Source organism: Oncorhynchus mykiss, chromosome 2, assembly GCF_013265735.2.
Source record: "Oncorhynchus mykiss isolate Arlee chromosome 2, USDA_OmykA_1.1, whole genome shotgun sequence".
In the NCBI taxonomy this organism is placed as follows: domain Eukaryota; kingdom Metazoa; phylum Chordata; class Actinopteri; order Salmoniformes; family Salmonidae; genus Oncorhynchus; species Oncorhynchus mykiss.
Window position 1 is genome coordinate 21987180 of NC_048566.1, and position 15049 is coordinate 22002228.

Below are 15049 nucleotides of genomic sequence, written 5' to 3' on the forward strand. Positions count from 1 at the left end.
GCTAGAACAAGCCAATAGGATCTTGCTAGCTTGTGCTTGGCTCTGCCCACCTCCTTGCTTGTTCTGCCGACTATGACTCATTTGTTTCCATTTGAAATGACAGGCTGTGGTCTATCTTGGTTTAGTTATAAATATCTTTGCTACACCACTGCCACACACCAGTGGTTACTATGACAACTAGCTTGGCCATGTCAGCAAATGACTGCTGTCTGAACACACATCTGATTTGGTCACTTGTAACTTGCTGTTTGGACGGTCAGTATTCTAAAATGGATTTGAGCATTGCAGTGTGAACAAGGCTTTAGTAGTGTGATTATGGGGTCCTATAGACTAGGCCAGGGGGACGGCAACCCTGTTCCCGGAGGGCCGCAGGTACTGCAGGATTTTGTCCCAACTAGGCACCACACCTGACCAACAGACCTAATTGATCAGTTCAGTGATTGTCTAAAATCAACACACCTGGTCTTCCAGGTCAGTTAAACTAAAACAAGACCAGGGTTGTCTAACCCTGGGCTAGCCTATATATATTATATATATTTCCTCCCTCATCTTCTTGTGTGTGGCCGAGGTCGGTGTGGGTTGACTTTCGTAGTGTCACTCAGCAGGTTGTGGTGGTGTCAGAGGATGTAATGTCTTCTCGCTCTTTTCTGTCTCCTCATGGTGCCAAAAATCCACATTGCAATAAATTGTCTGAATTGATGTGATAACAATAAATAGAACTATAAGTTTATAATATTTATGTGCACCACAGTTTTTAAAAGTCCTTTAAACTAGTACTACTAGTTTGATGGTTGTAGCCATCAATTGTCCCATTAACAATCACCCACATTAGCAAACTTATTTCATTTCAAACTTCACATTTCTCTGGTATAGGCTACTTATTGTGATGAACCATATCAGAAAAATGTTGGCAATAAGTGATTGGTATGGTCGGCGTCCGTTAATTTTCGCTTTATTTACCCAATCATATTGTCTCTAGTGGGAAGCGTTTGGGGCTCAGTGGTCTAACTGTGTCTCTGTCTGTAGGGGGGAGCGTTTGGGGCTCAGTGGTCTAACTGTGTCTCTGTCTGTAGGGGGGAGCGTTTGGGGCTCAGTGGTCTAACCGTGTCTCTGTCTGTAGGAGGGAGCATTTGGGGCTCAGTGGTCTAACCGTGTCTCTGTCTGTAGGGGGGAGCGTTTGGGGCTCAGTGATCTAACTGTGTCTCTGTCTGTAGGGGGGAGCGTTTGGGGCTCAGTGGTCTAACTGTGTCTCTGTCTGTAGGGGGGAGCATTTGGGGCTCAGTGGTCTAACTGTGTTTCTGTCTGTAGGGGGGAGCGTTTGGGGCTCAGTGGTCTAACCCAGCCATGAGCATCATCGGGGCTGAGGATGAGGACTTTGAGAATGATCTGGACCCCGTGAGTAACTTCCTGGTGACAATGAACTGTAGCGAACAATAGGCTGATGAATGATCATATCTGTTCTGACCTTTCTCTCTAACCCTCTCACATACTCCATTCTCTACACTTCTCCTCCTCATTCCCTGTCTATCTAATCTGTCTCCCTCACATACTCCATTCTCTACACTTCTCCTCCTCATTCCCTGTCTATCTAATCTGTCTCCCTCACATACTCCATTCTCTACACTTCTCCTCCTCATTCCCTGTCTCTCTAATCTGTCTCCCTCACATACTCCATTCTCTACCCTTCTCCTCCTCATTCCCTGTCTCTCTAATCTGTCTCCCTCACATACTCCATTCTCTACCCTTCTCCTCCTCATTCCCTGTCTCTCTAATCTGTCTCCCTCACATACTCCATTCTCTACACTTCTCCTCCTCATTCCCTGTCTCTCTAATCTGTCCCTCTCACATACTCCATTCTCTACCCTTCTCCTCCTCATTCCCTGTCTCTCTAATCTGTCTCCCTGACATACTCCATTCTCTACCCTTCTCCTCCTCATTCCCTGTCTCTCTAATCTGTCTCCCTCACATACTCCATTCTCTACCCTTCTCCTCCTCATTCCCTGTCTCTCTAATCTGTCTCCCTCACATACTCCATTCTCTACCCTTCTCCTCCTCATTCCCTGTCTCTCTAATCTGTCCCTCTCACATAATCCATTCTCTACCCTTCGCCTCCTCATTCCCTGTCTCTCTAATCTGTCCCTCTCACATACTCCATTCTCTACCCTTCTCCTCCTCATTCCCTGTCTCTCTAATCTGTCTCCCTCACATACTCCATTCTCTACCCTTCTCCTCCTCATTCCCTGTCTCTCTAATCTGTCCCCCTCACATACTCCATTCTCTACTCTTCTCCTCCTCATTCCCTGTCTCTCTAATCTGTCCCCCTCACATACTCCATTCTCTACACTTCGCCTCCTCATTCCCTGTCTATCTAATCTGTCCCCCTCACATACTCCATTCTCTACTCTTCTCAACCTCATTCCCTGTCTCTCTAATCTGTCTCCCTCACATACTCCATTCTCTACCCTTCTCCTCCTCATTCCCTGTCTATCTAATCTGTCCCCCTCACATACTCCATTCTCTACTCTTCTCAACCTCATTCCCTGTCTATCTAATACTCCATGCTCCATTCTCTACCCATCATTCTCTGTCCACCAATGTCCTCTATCTAATCTGTCCTTCACTCTGTACCTTCTCCTTCTTCCCTCCTCTATTCATCACCTCTCCCTTAGTATATCTACTGTTTCTAATCTCCCCCCCCCCTCTCTCTCTGTCCATCCCAGACGGTGGATGACCACAGCAGTCACTTCACCAGTATAGAGCTAGTGAAGAGTCGGCCAACCCACCTGCTGGTCTTCCTTCAGCACGTCATCCTGCAGTTCGACTGCTCCTCCTTGGTGAGAACTACAGTGTGTGTGTGTATGGTGATGTATTGTCTGGTGTGTGTGTGGGTGTTTATGTCCATGTTAGTGTGTGATGAGTGTCTGTCTGCTCCATGTGTAGCTCTGTTTCTGTGCATCTCCAGTGATATTAAGCATGCCTGTCTCTCCCTTTTATTCTGCATGCAGACACCGTGATCCACCCAGGTACTGTTACCCCTTCACAGCCCAGACAGGCTCCCTCTCCTCACCCCTCTCCCAAACCCCCTTACCTGTCCCTGTAGCTAGTGATGCACCTGTATTTTAATTCACACCAGACTGTCTATCCTCCACATTGTCACAATGTGCTGTATAAAGTCTGCATACGGCCGCGCAAATGACCTAATAGTGTTATAGAAAATGGTTTGTGTGTGTGGTACTTACATCTTTTAGCTCCCTTCCTCATTTTTATCTTTCTTGTTCTCTCTCCCTCCCAGTTGTGTTACCTCCATGCTGACCTCTTCAAGAACCTCAGTACCAAAGAGACCAAGAAGCAGTTTGTGGAGTTCTACAACAGCTTCCTGGACAAGAGCGCTGTAAGTGCAAGAAACACAGGGAGCTAGGAAGCGACTGTAGAGCCCAGAGCCAGAATGGCACCTCACTGTTCTGTACCGTACTTCCTCTGTTTTCTTGGTACTGGCCGTTTGTCCAGCTGTACCCTCTGTACCCCTCTTCCTCTCGCCCTGTGTGTGTGTGTGTGTCTCTCCCTCTACTCAGTGTGTCACACTTTCTCACGCTGACAAACGACTTCCTGTTCAGGTCGTGGGAATGACCGTTGTTTTACACTCCCTCTCTATTCTAAAAGGATACGTTTAGTGAAAGTTCATTGGAACATTCAGAGGTAGAGAGAGACTCATGGAGTAGACATTGTACTTTTGTTTTCAAATTTTCCTCTTGCCTGCATTTTGTTTTATTGGTATTCAAGTGACATCTGGTGGTGACTGTGGTGTACTGCATTGTTTGAGATTTCTATACTTTATTTATTTGATTTATTTCACCTTTATTTAACCAGGTAGGCTAGTTGAGAACAAGTTCTCATTTGCAACTGCGACCTGGCCAAGATAAAGCAAAGCAGTTCAACACATACAACAACAGAGTTACACATGGAGTAAACAAACACAAAGATACACAAAGTAATTACAATATAGCAGTTAAACACTGGAATGGTAGGATGTGCAGAAGATGAATGGGCAAGTTGAGATACTGGGGTGTAAAGGAGCAAGATAAATACATTCAGTATGGGGATGGGGAAGATTGGATGGGCTATTTACAGATGAGCTATGTACAGGTGCAGTGATCTGTGAGCTGCTCTGACAGCTGGTGCTTAAAGCTAGTGAGGGAGGTAAGAGTCTCCAGCTTCAGAGATTTTTGCAGTTCGTTCCAGTCATTGGCAGCAGAGAACTGGAAGGCGAGGCGGCCAAAGGAAGAATTGGCTTTGGGGGTGACCAGAGAGATATACCTGCAGGAGCACGTGCTACGGGTGGGTGCTGCTATGGTGAGCTGAGATTAGTTGGGGCTTTACCTAGCAGAGACTTGTAGATGACCTGGAGCCAGTGGGTTTGGTGACGAGTATGGAGCGAGGGCCAGCCAATGAAATCATACAGGTCGCAGTGGTGGGTAGTATATGGGGCTTTTGTGACAAAACGGATGGCACTGTGATAGACTGCATACAATTTGTTGAATAGAGTTGGAGGCTATTTTGTAGATGACATCGCCGAAGTCCAGGATTGGTAGGATAGTCCGTTTTACGAGGGTATGTTTGGCAGCATTGGTGAAGGATGCTTTGTTGCAGAATAGGAAGCCGATTCTAGATTTAATTTTGGATTGGAGATGTTTAATGTGAGTCTGGAAGGAGAGTTTACAGTCTAACCAGGCACCTAGGTATTTGTAGTTGTCCACATATTCTAAGTCAGAACCGTCCAGAGTAGTGATGCTGGATGTGCGGGCAGCGATTAATTGAAGAGCATGCATTTAGTTTTACTTGTATTTAAGAGCAGTTGGAGGCCACGGAAGGAGAGTTGTATGGCATTGAAGCTCATTTGGAGGTTAGTTAACACAGTGTCCAACGAAGGGCCAGAAGTATACAGAATGGTGTCGCCGCTCTCGCTGCTGGTGATTCTTTGATCCACCTCTGCGTAGACATCATTGATGTATACAGAGAAGAGAGTCGGCCCAAGAATTGAACCTTGTGGCACCCCCCTTGTGGCACCCCCATAGAGACTGCCAGAGGTCTGGACAACAGGCCCTCCGATTTGACATACTGAACTCTATCGGAGAAGTAGTTGGTGAACCTACCGAGGCAATCATTGAGAAACCAAGGCTGTTGAGTCTGCCAATAAGAATGTTGTGATTGACAGAGTCAAAAGCCTTAGCCAGGTCGATGAATACGGCTGCACAGTAATGTCTCTTATCGATGGTGGTTATGATATCGTCTAGGACCTTGAGCGTGGCTGAGGTGCACCCATGACCAGCTCTGAAACCAGATTGCATAGTGGAGAAGGTACAGTGAGATTCGAAATGGTCGTTAATCTGTTTGTTAACTTGGCTTTCAAAGACGGATGGCTTGGGTGTTAAGCATGTCCCAGTTTAGATCACCTAGCAGCATGAGCTCAGAAGATAGATGGGGGGCAATCAATTCACATATGGTGTCCAGGGCACAGCTGGGGGCAGAGGGTGGTCTATAGCAAGCGGCAATGGTGAGAGACTTGTTTCTGGAAAGGTGAATGTTTAGAAGTAGAAACTCGAGTTGTTGGTACAGACCTGGATAGTGTGACAGAACTCTGCAGGCTATATCTGCAGTAGATTGCAACACTGCCCCCTTTAGCAGTTCGATCTTGGCGGAAAATGTTATAGTTAGGGATGGAAATTTCAGGGGTTTTAGTGGTTTTCCTAAGCCAGGATTCAGACACGGCTAAGACATCCGGGTTTGCAGAGTGTGCTAAAGCAGTGAATAAAGCAAATTTAGGGAGGAGGCTTCTAATGTTAATATGCATGAAACCAAGGCTTTTACAGTTACAGAAGTCAACAAATGAGAGCACCTGGGGAGTAGGAGTGGAGCTAGGCACTGCAGGTCCGGGATTAACCTCTACATCACCAGATGAACAGAGGAGAACATACAAATGTTGTTGTAGAAGTCAGTGTGATGCATATTATTATTATGTCAAATTAAAATGTTCTCTCCCTCCTCCTCTTCAACCCACACAGATTCTCAGAGTGCAAATCCCTCACAATGTATCGTTTGAGTTGGGTAAGCCCTCCTACGATCGTTCTCTTATGATTTTAGATAATGGAGCCACCACTGGTCTACTCAGCATTATCTGGATAAAGCATGGTGTGTATGTAATCTCTCTCTCAGACCGTACCAGACCAGACCTGCTCAGTGAGGAGCAGCAGAGGAAGTTTGTCCAGGATGTCCAGTTGGCTCAGGCCCCAGAGGTGCTGCGACAGCTGGAAGACTTCAGGTGACACACCCACATCCATTGAGCCAGCAGTGACCTGGTCAAAACCTATTGACATATTGACTCATCAGTGATAACATTGGGTTCTCTGCCCTAAACACAAACTCTCTTGTTGCTCCCCATACACACGTGTGTACCAACTAGCCCTCAGCGATAATGTCAGACTGATGACAGTTATACAGTGTGAGATGTAAATACTTAAAGGGATACTTCCTGCTGTGCCTCCCTCCCAGGCAGAAGAGGATGATGGGTATGACCCCTAACGCGGCAGAGCTGCTGGAGGTGGAGTCTCACTACCCCACCGATCGTATCCCCATGGAGATGAAGGAGAAGGCCGTGGCAGAGACCCTGCTGGACAAAATGTCTGAGATCCAGTGAGTAGACGGCTGGGGTGGATTATTGACTGTCATAATGCAGTACTACATAACGTATAGCTTTTATGTAACTTCATAGATAAAGGTACAGTCTAATTAGCTAAGTTAAACCTCCCATGGCTTCGTTTGGGGGCAAGTTTCATTTGAATTCAATTAAATACTGTGTAGTATCATCATGACATCACAGGCCTCTAGACATCACAGTTCCAGTCCCTCAGCGGACATTTCTAGAATATGGTGCAGAAATACACACATTGACACAACCAGTTCAACACACAGGGACCACTAGGGGGATAGATGGATGATTAAAGACATGGAGGAGAGAGAGGGATTTGGGGAGAAAAGAAAGAGGGACAACAGTGATTGGAACAGAGGAAGCAGAGGGAGAAGGAGAGAGTCAGCAGTGCCACGTTGGCAGGAAGGTTCTCCCCTGGCATGCTGCCAACCGGAGGGAGTTGGAGGATGGAGAGGGGGAGGGAGAGTAGGGACAGTCTAGTCCGTTCATCTACCTCTGACCCAGTAGCCAGATACAATGAATTAAGTGAGGAGGAGAGCAGGAGACAAGCTCTTTAACCTGCAGTGTGAAGAGAGAGGATGAAAGAGTGACTATAAGAGAGAGCCCAACAAAGGGTAAGGGGATATGCCCAATGCATAAGTCCCTTTTTTCTGGTTACTACTGTATTGTCAGTGGAGGAAGTATGAAAAGCTTGTCAGCAGGCAGTGTCAAACACATCATAAACTTACTGACTCACAATCAACTCTCTCTGTCTCCTAACTACAAAAGAGTTATTCATTTATTCTGCCCATTTAGATTCACTTACACAATCTTCATCTCTCCTCCACAATCCCACACCCGCCCTCGTTCAGTCGCTCCCCCGTCTCTCCCCCTCTCACCGCCAGAACATGGTGACCTCACCACCTCTGTCTCCTATTGGTCAGTCAGTGGAATGGAGGGATGGGGCATCCTGATTGGCTTGAGGAATCCTGGGGAAACCCCTCCCCTCCCTTTATGTTAATAGAAAAGAATAACAGTAGGATCTCATTTCCATATTCTTCCCTGCTTGTTGCATCAGACTAAAACACAGTTAAATAGCCATTTCCGGTGTCCTGGAGCATTTAGATTTTCCAGCCCACCCTGCAGACAACTCCCAGAGAGCAGCTGTGCCTTGACTTCACACTTATCTTTTGCAGATAGTTAGACAGCTAATACCTGGCCTTGTGCAGAAAAGCAGATTGGATAGATTTGTACAGATTAGATTTTTGCAGTGTTTTAGTTTAAAAACAATTGTCAATAGTTTCTTGTGCATTGTTTTGGGTGCAGCTTTTAATGCATCTCTCATTGTTTTAGACTTTGTTTTATTTTTTCCCTTTTTTTGTTGGAAAGATCAGGATATGTTCAGTAGCCTCTGCTCTGAACACAATATCACTGCAGTCAGATTTGAGTTGGATCAGGAGAAGCTTAGCCGCTTCAGATTCCACCGTCCCAAAACAGAGTTAAGAATCAGTCGAGAAAGAGCGAGGGAAAATGCCACTTAATCGACTCCACCGGTAAGTCTACAGACTTGGCAATGTCTGCACTTATCTTTCTCTCTCTATATCTCTTTAATATCTCATCATCTCCTCTCTTTCAGTCCCTCCATCGTTGCAGACGAGGAGAAATGGTGAGTTCTGTGTTTCACGGTGCTGTGTGTCTGAACCACTTCCGTCAATGTGTGAATGCATGCTAGACATGCTTTGTCCAGCTCCCTGCTTAGATTCATTGATGTTTTAAAGTCCATACATACATGCCTTATATTTATTTGACCTTCCTCCTCAATTAGTTTGTTTTGCTCTATAGTTGTACGTTGTGCAGACTTCAGTCCTGTACGTTGTGCAGACTGCTGTCCTGTACGTTGTGCAGACTGCTGTCCTGTACGTTGTGCAGACTGCAGTCCTGTACGTTGTGCAGACTTCAGTCCTGTACGTTGTGCAGACTGCTGTCCTGTACGTTGTGCAGACTTCAGTCCTGTACGTTGTGCAGACTTCAGTCCTGTACGTTGTGCAGACTGCTGTCCTGTACGTTGTGCAGACTTCAGTCCTGTACGTTGTGCAGACTGCTGTCCTGTACGTTGTGCAGACTTCAGTCCTGTACGTTGTGCAGACTGCAGTCCTGTACGTTGTGCAGACTTCAGTCCTGTACGTTGTGCAGACTGCAGTCCTGTACGTTGTGCAGACTTCAGTCCTGTACGTTGTGCAGACTGCTGTCCTGTACGTTGTGCAGACTGCTGTCCTGTACGTTGTGCAGACTTCAGTCCTGTACGTTGTGCAGACTTCAGTCCTGTACGTTGTGCAGACTTCAGTCCTGTACGTTGTGCAGACTTCAGTCCTGTACGTTGTGCAGACTGCAGTCCTGTACGTTGTGCAGACTTCAGTCCTGTACGTTGTGCAGACTTCAGTCCTGTACGTTGTGCAGACTTCAGTCCTGTACGCTGTGCAGACTTCAGTCCTGTACGTTGTGCAGACTTCAGTCCTGTACGTTGTGCAGACTTCAGTCCTGTACGTTGTGCAGACTTCAGTCCTGTACGTTGTGCAGACTGCTGTCCTGTACGTTGTGCAGACTTCAGTCCTGTACGCTGTGCAGACTTCAGTCCTGTACGCTGTGCAGACTTCAGTCCTGTACGTTGTGCAGACTGCAGTCCTGTACGTTGTGCAGACTGCAGTCCTGTACGTTGTGCAGACTTCAGTCCTGTACGCTGTGCAGACTTCAGTCCTGTACGTTGTGCAGACTGCAGTCCTGTACGTTGTGCAGACTGCAGTCCTGTACGTTGTGCAGACTTCAGTCCTGTACGTTGTGCAGACTTCAGTCCTGTACGTTGTGCAGACTTCAGTCCTGTACGTTGTGCAGACTTCAGTCCTGTACGTTGTGCAGACTTCAGTCCTGTACGCTGTGCAGACTTCAGTCCTGTACGCTGTGCAGACTTCAGTCCTGTACGTTGTGCAGACTTCAGTCCTGTACGTTGTGCAGACTGCTGTCCTGTACGTTGTGCAGACTGCAGTCCTGTACGTTGTGCAGACTGCAGTCCTGTACGTTGTGCAGACTGCAGTCCTGTACGTTGTGCAGACTGCTGTCCTATAGTTGCATTACTTTGCCATCAATGGCATTCTGTAGCTGATGTAGACTGACTTGGTTTATGGTCTTATGGCCTCAGTTTCTCCCTCAAGCTCCTCTTTCTACTCCTCCTTTCCTCTCTGGTAAACTACCAACTCTCCACCCAGCATCACCCCAGCCTTTCTCATATTCCAACCCCAGCCTTTCTCATATTCCAACCCCAGCCTTTCTCATATTCCAACCCCAGCCTTTCTCATATTCCAACCCCAGCCTTTCTCATATTCCAACCCCAGCCTTTCTCATATTCCAACCCCAGCCTTTCTCATATTCCAACCCCAGCCTTTCTCATATTCTAACCCCAGCCTTTCTCATATTCTAACCCCAGCCTTTCTCATATTCCAACCCCAGCCTTTCTCATATTCCAACCCCAGCCTTTCTCATATTCTAACCCCAGCCTTTCTCATATTCTAACCCCAGCCTTTCTCATATTCCAACCCCAGCCTTTCTCATATTCCAACCCCAGCCTTTCTCATATTCCAACCCCAGCCTTTCTCATATTCCAACCCCAGCCTTTCTCATATTCTAACCCCAGCCTTTCTCATATTCTAACCCCAGCCTTTCTCATATTCCAACCCCAGCCTTTCTCATATTCTAACCCCAGCCTTTCTCATATTCTAACCCCAGCCTTTCTCATATTCTAACCCCAGCCTTTCTCATATTCCAACCCCAGCCTTTCTCATATTCCAACCCCAGCCTTTCTCATATTCCAACCCCAGCCTTTCTCATATTCCAACCCCAGCCCTTTTCTCATCTCAACCCCACCCCTTTTCTCATCTCAACCCCACCCCTTTTCTCATCTCAACCCCACCCCTTTTCTCATCTCAACCCCACCCCTACTCTGTTTCTTTCACGCCATTCTTTTTATTTACAGCTCATGCTTTAGCATCCTCTCTAATAGTGTATCATTACTGTTTCTATTGCAATGCCAATATATATGCATTTATACAGTATGTACTTTCATACTTTCATCACCACTAACTTTACAGAGATCTCGCTCTCCCTCCCTCTCTCTCATCCTCCAGTTCGTCAATCTTTGCAGCAGTGGCCTTCTACATGAAGCACCTAGGAGTGAAGTCCAGGGTAGCTGACAGTAAGAAGTCCAGAGGGTTCTTCAGGAGACCCCTTGGGAAGGTGAGTCTCTGTCTGTCTGGTTGACAGCTAGCTGGACACGGTCCCCAATCCATACCACACACCAACCTATCCAGTATTATTAGACTGTTCTTGTCATAATGCGCTCTCTCTTTGTCTCTCTTCCTCCCTCTCAGAATAAGAAGAGTGAGGAGTCCACTAAATCTAAACAGAAGGGGGGTTTTCCCAACATCCTCAGCGCCGCCGGTGGCTGGATTGCTGGCAGCAGTACGTACCAGTAGTGTCATAATATGACATGAGATTGTACTTTATCAATACCCAAGGGGAAATGAGTTTGTCTTCCTTACATCGTTAAAAAACAGTACATACTGTATACACTACTAAATACATACTGCATACTGAAGGTACAGAGAAACAGAGTGGATGACATATCGTATAAGCTATGTCAGGTGTTTGATTATCGATCGCCATCTAAAAGTGGGTCTACCAGAATGACCGTAGTGCCTGTATAAGTCTTTGTAGAATTAAAAAGAACCCGTTGTCTTGCCCTGTGTTCTTCTTTCAGCTGAGGTCAAACTTCCTAAAGTGGAGGCTGAAGGTACCACCGTCTGGCTCTCATCTCCTCTTCCCAACCCCTTTATCTCTAGAATGGTTTAGTCCTTACTAATCAACTCCAATGCATGTTTGCATGTACCAAATCAAACCTGGAAGGGGATCTGAGGGGAATGCCGAGTTTTTGATTTGTTGACTTACTGTTTTGCGTCTGTTTTGCGTCTAGGTGTAGATTATATGGCATGATCTGTAATCACTGGTGTTTTGATAGTTGGACTCACCACACACGCTACAGCTGGGACGAAGAAACAAACATCTGTGATTTTGCTATACAATGTTCCTGTAGATTGTTCTCTAAACCGTTGTTTGGTCAATGGTAATAGCCAGTTGATACCTGCAGAAATGTGACGTTTGGTGCAACTTTGAAATTTGATGTTTGGAGAAACGCGGACAACCACCATCGGTCTAGTGCTGGAAAGTTGTTGTAGGATGTTAGCCTACATTTACTGATCGATGAATCAAATAGCCTACTTGTCTAATATAGCAACAACATCACTAGCTAAGTGTTTTGAGTTCCCACTGCCATCTCAGTTGTCTTACTTGGCACTGGAAATCAATAGTCAAAAGCCCTCCCGCTAATGTAAAGTAGCCTAACTGTCTCTTTAAAACGTTTAGTTTTATTGTTGTAGGCTATTTATTGTTATCGAGCAAAATAGTTACATTCATCACATTATCACTTTTTGTCCATCTCGCCCAGCTCTAGCACCTCCCCCAAACATGATTTATCATTATTCAAACAATTGGTCAATGTATCACAACATGGATTTGTGTCCATCTCGCCCAGCTCTCTCTCTCACACACACACACACACACACACACACACACACACACACACCCTGAGAATGATTAACCCTCCTCTCTCACCACAGATCCACTGATTACCCTATACTCATCCTGTCTGTCTCTGTTTGTCTCTCTCATAGTCTCTCATAGAAATGCCTCTGACTGTTTTGACTCTTTTTTTTTCTCCTCAATGTCATCCCTTTTACCATCTATTTCTCTCTCTCTTTCTCTCTCTCTCTCTCTCTCTCTCTCTCTCTCTCTCTCTCTCTCTCTCTCTCTCTCTCTCTCAGTGGATAAAGAGAAGGTGAATCAGGAGCGTAAGGTTTCCAGTGGCCTCGCCCCCTCTCGAGGCTCCTCCACCCCTGATGCTGCTCCTCCAGCATTAAACAGGAAGTCTGTTTCCACAGGATCCTCCCCCCATCAGGGTTTGGAGGTCAGTGAGGGCTCAGGAGTTCACATCAGTGTGACCTCCAGCCCAGACTTCTCCCACAGCGAGATAGGTAAGGCTGATTGGACGGATACATGGTAGCATAGCACCACCCAACCTAACTTAGGGTGTAGTCAGTGAGGTGAATCTGAAATGTGTGTTTCCTTTGCTCCTCTCCCAGGTCTGTTCAGCAGCCGTTCGGACCCCCATTTGGTGGCGGAGGGGGGTGAGCTGTCCCCCGGGGGGATGGCAGGGGGGCTGGCTGTATGGGAGCCCCCCTCACCCAATGAACCCCCCCTGGAGGAAAATCTGGACAAAGACAGGTGAGGAAGAAATAGAGTAGATGAGATGTATAAAACCAAAGACCAACATAGACCCAACACTGTTCGGGAAGATGTTGAACATAGTCAAACAGTTTAAAAAGGTTAGGGGTCAGTGGCCATGCTAAGGCTGAGGAAGCGTGGTAAAACTCCCTCAGTGTCTCTGTCCGTCCCTGCTGTGTACTGTGCTGCCTAGCCTACCTACCACACCTTAACCCTGTCCTGCCAGAGCAGCTCCATGTAGCGAACATCACTAAGACCCACCCAGCATTTGGAGATGAACCCTTACTGGGGCTACAGGGACCTGGTCTTCCCCTCCAGCCCCCAACCCCTCCTCCTCCCTTCTCCTCTACCACAAATCTCTTGTTTTGTTTACCTGTTCTCCACTTTCTCTCTGTGTGTGTCCATCATTTTTCATGTTTGTGTTTGCTCTGCTGTCTCCTTGTTTGTGCGATGCTGACTTTGTGCGATGCTGACTCTGCTCAGTTATTCAGAGCAAGTTAAGTGTATAATAGTGTCATCTTGTCTGTGTGTCTGCAGGCTAGACTCAAGTACCAGAGCTGGGGAAAGCTGGTATAACGTTATGTTGTCTGGGGTTGTGCGTCTGTCTGATTTGGGCATTCATTGTGCTATATTTGGTTTGTAGAGCATTGTATCTCTACAGGCTTAAGTTCATTAAGTTGGCTTTTACTGTGCTTCAGTCGTGCGGTCCAGCTTTAGATTTGTCTGTTGTCGGCTTTATCCCAGTCCTACTGTAGGTCAAGCAGTGAGGTCTGGTTCACTTTCATGTCTGTTGCTTGCAGAAGGCATCAGTATGTGTGGTTCTATAGGGTTCCGCTATGTTCTGTTGTCCAGTCTTCACAGGGCTTCATGTGGTACCATGTTCAGGACAGCATGGGCGTGCTTTGCTTTCTGTGGTTTTACAGTGCGTTCAGTGCTGCTAGGCTCTGTCCGTGTGCTGCAGCGGTTGATGGGGAGAGTTGGAGGTTTGTAGAAAGGGGTTACTGTGTTACTGTTGAATGGTTGTGGTGGTTATGTAACTGTCCTGTCCCGTGTTTTTACAGACGCAAGACAAGGTGGGTTTCTACTTCTCTGCGACAGGGATACGGACACGCACTGGGCCTCATATTGATAACACACAGTCCATCCTGCATTACTGCGCGCACACACACACACACACAAACACACACTGCATGGCTAAGTATTGTTTATCCTGTACCTTGGGACTGACGTGAGTGGGCTGTGATGTTAGAGAATAATAGTCTTCTTGTCAGTGTGTGTGTGAGATTGGAGGGTTGATAAGCCCAATTGATTGCCATTTAACACTGCGTAATTGAAAGGCCTTGGTACACAGACACACTGAGATGTTACTAAGGACCGCTTTCTTAACTTATAGTGTTGAGATAGATGGGCTTCCAATGTGTTTCTAATAGGGCTAGTCTTTAAGCAGTAACCCAGGACTGTGTGGAGTGTCTCTGCTTCCAATGTGTTTCTAATAGGGCTAGTCATTAAGCAGTAACCCAGGACTGTGTGGAGTGTCTCTGCTTCCAATGTGTTTCTAATAGGGCTAGTCATTAAGCAGTAACCCAGGACTGTGTGGAGTGTCTCTGCTTCCAATGTGTTTCTAATAGGGCTAGTCATTAAGCAGTAACCCAGGACTGTGTGGAGTGTCTCTGCTTCCAATGTATTTCTAATAGGGCTAGTCATTAAGCAGTAACCCAGGACTGTGTGGAGTGTCTCTATGCTCCTGAGTCTAACCATCCATTCTCTGTCACATCTCTTGTGTGCTTTTCTTTTGATCCTCTACATTCCTTTGACATCACATTGACTTCCTCTGTAATGGTTCTCCTGCTTGGATCCACTTTATCCTAATATCTCCCCTGTCTTTGTTGTTCCACTCTGTACTTTTTGGTTTGGTCTTTTGGACCATTTCCTTGTGGTTCCTGTACTCCTCACTCTGTCTGTCTCTCTACTTCCTCCCCT

At 46.5% G+C, this 15049-nt stretch overlaps 1 protein-coding gene across 5 annotated transcripts in view; it reads left to right on the forward strand.

The window, feature by feature from the left end:
* The window catches only part of arhgef1b (Rho guanine nucleotide exchange factor (GEF) 1b), a 56660-nt gene that overhangs the window by 19502 nt on the left and 22109 nt on the right, over positions 1-15049 (forward strand). For 2 of the 5 annotated variants that reach the window (XM_036941875.1, XM_036941888.1), the window contains exons 2-13: positions 1309-1395; positions 2721-2834; positions 3293-3391; positions 6060-6102; positions 6211-6316; positions 6547-6687; positions 8319-8348; positions 10858-10966; positions 11101-11191; positions 11490-11522; positions 12610-12819; positions 12928-13069. In XM_036941875.1, the coding sequence (XP_036797770.1) occupies positions 1345-1395; positions 2721-2834; positions 3293-3391; positions 6060-6102; positions 6211-6316; positions 6547-6687; positions 8319-8348; positions 10858-10966; positions 11101-11191; positions 11490-11522; positions 12610-12819; positions 12928-13069 (1169 nt within the window). In that variant the 5' untranslated portion in view covers positions 1309-1344. Of the gene's footprint in view, positions 1-1308; positions 1396-2720; positions 2835-3292; positions 3392-6059; positions 6103-6210; positions 6317-6546; positions 6688-7833; positions 8236-8318; positions 8349-10857; positions 10967-11100; positions 11192-11489; positions 11523-12609; positions 12820-12927; positions 13070-14130; positions 14143-15049 lie in introns of those variants that run through there. The other 3 variants (XM_036941866.1, XM_036941879.1, XM_036941896.1) reach the window with 3 other exon arrangements.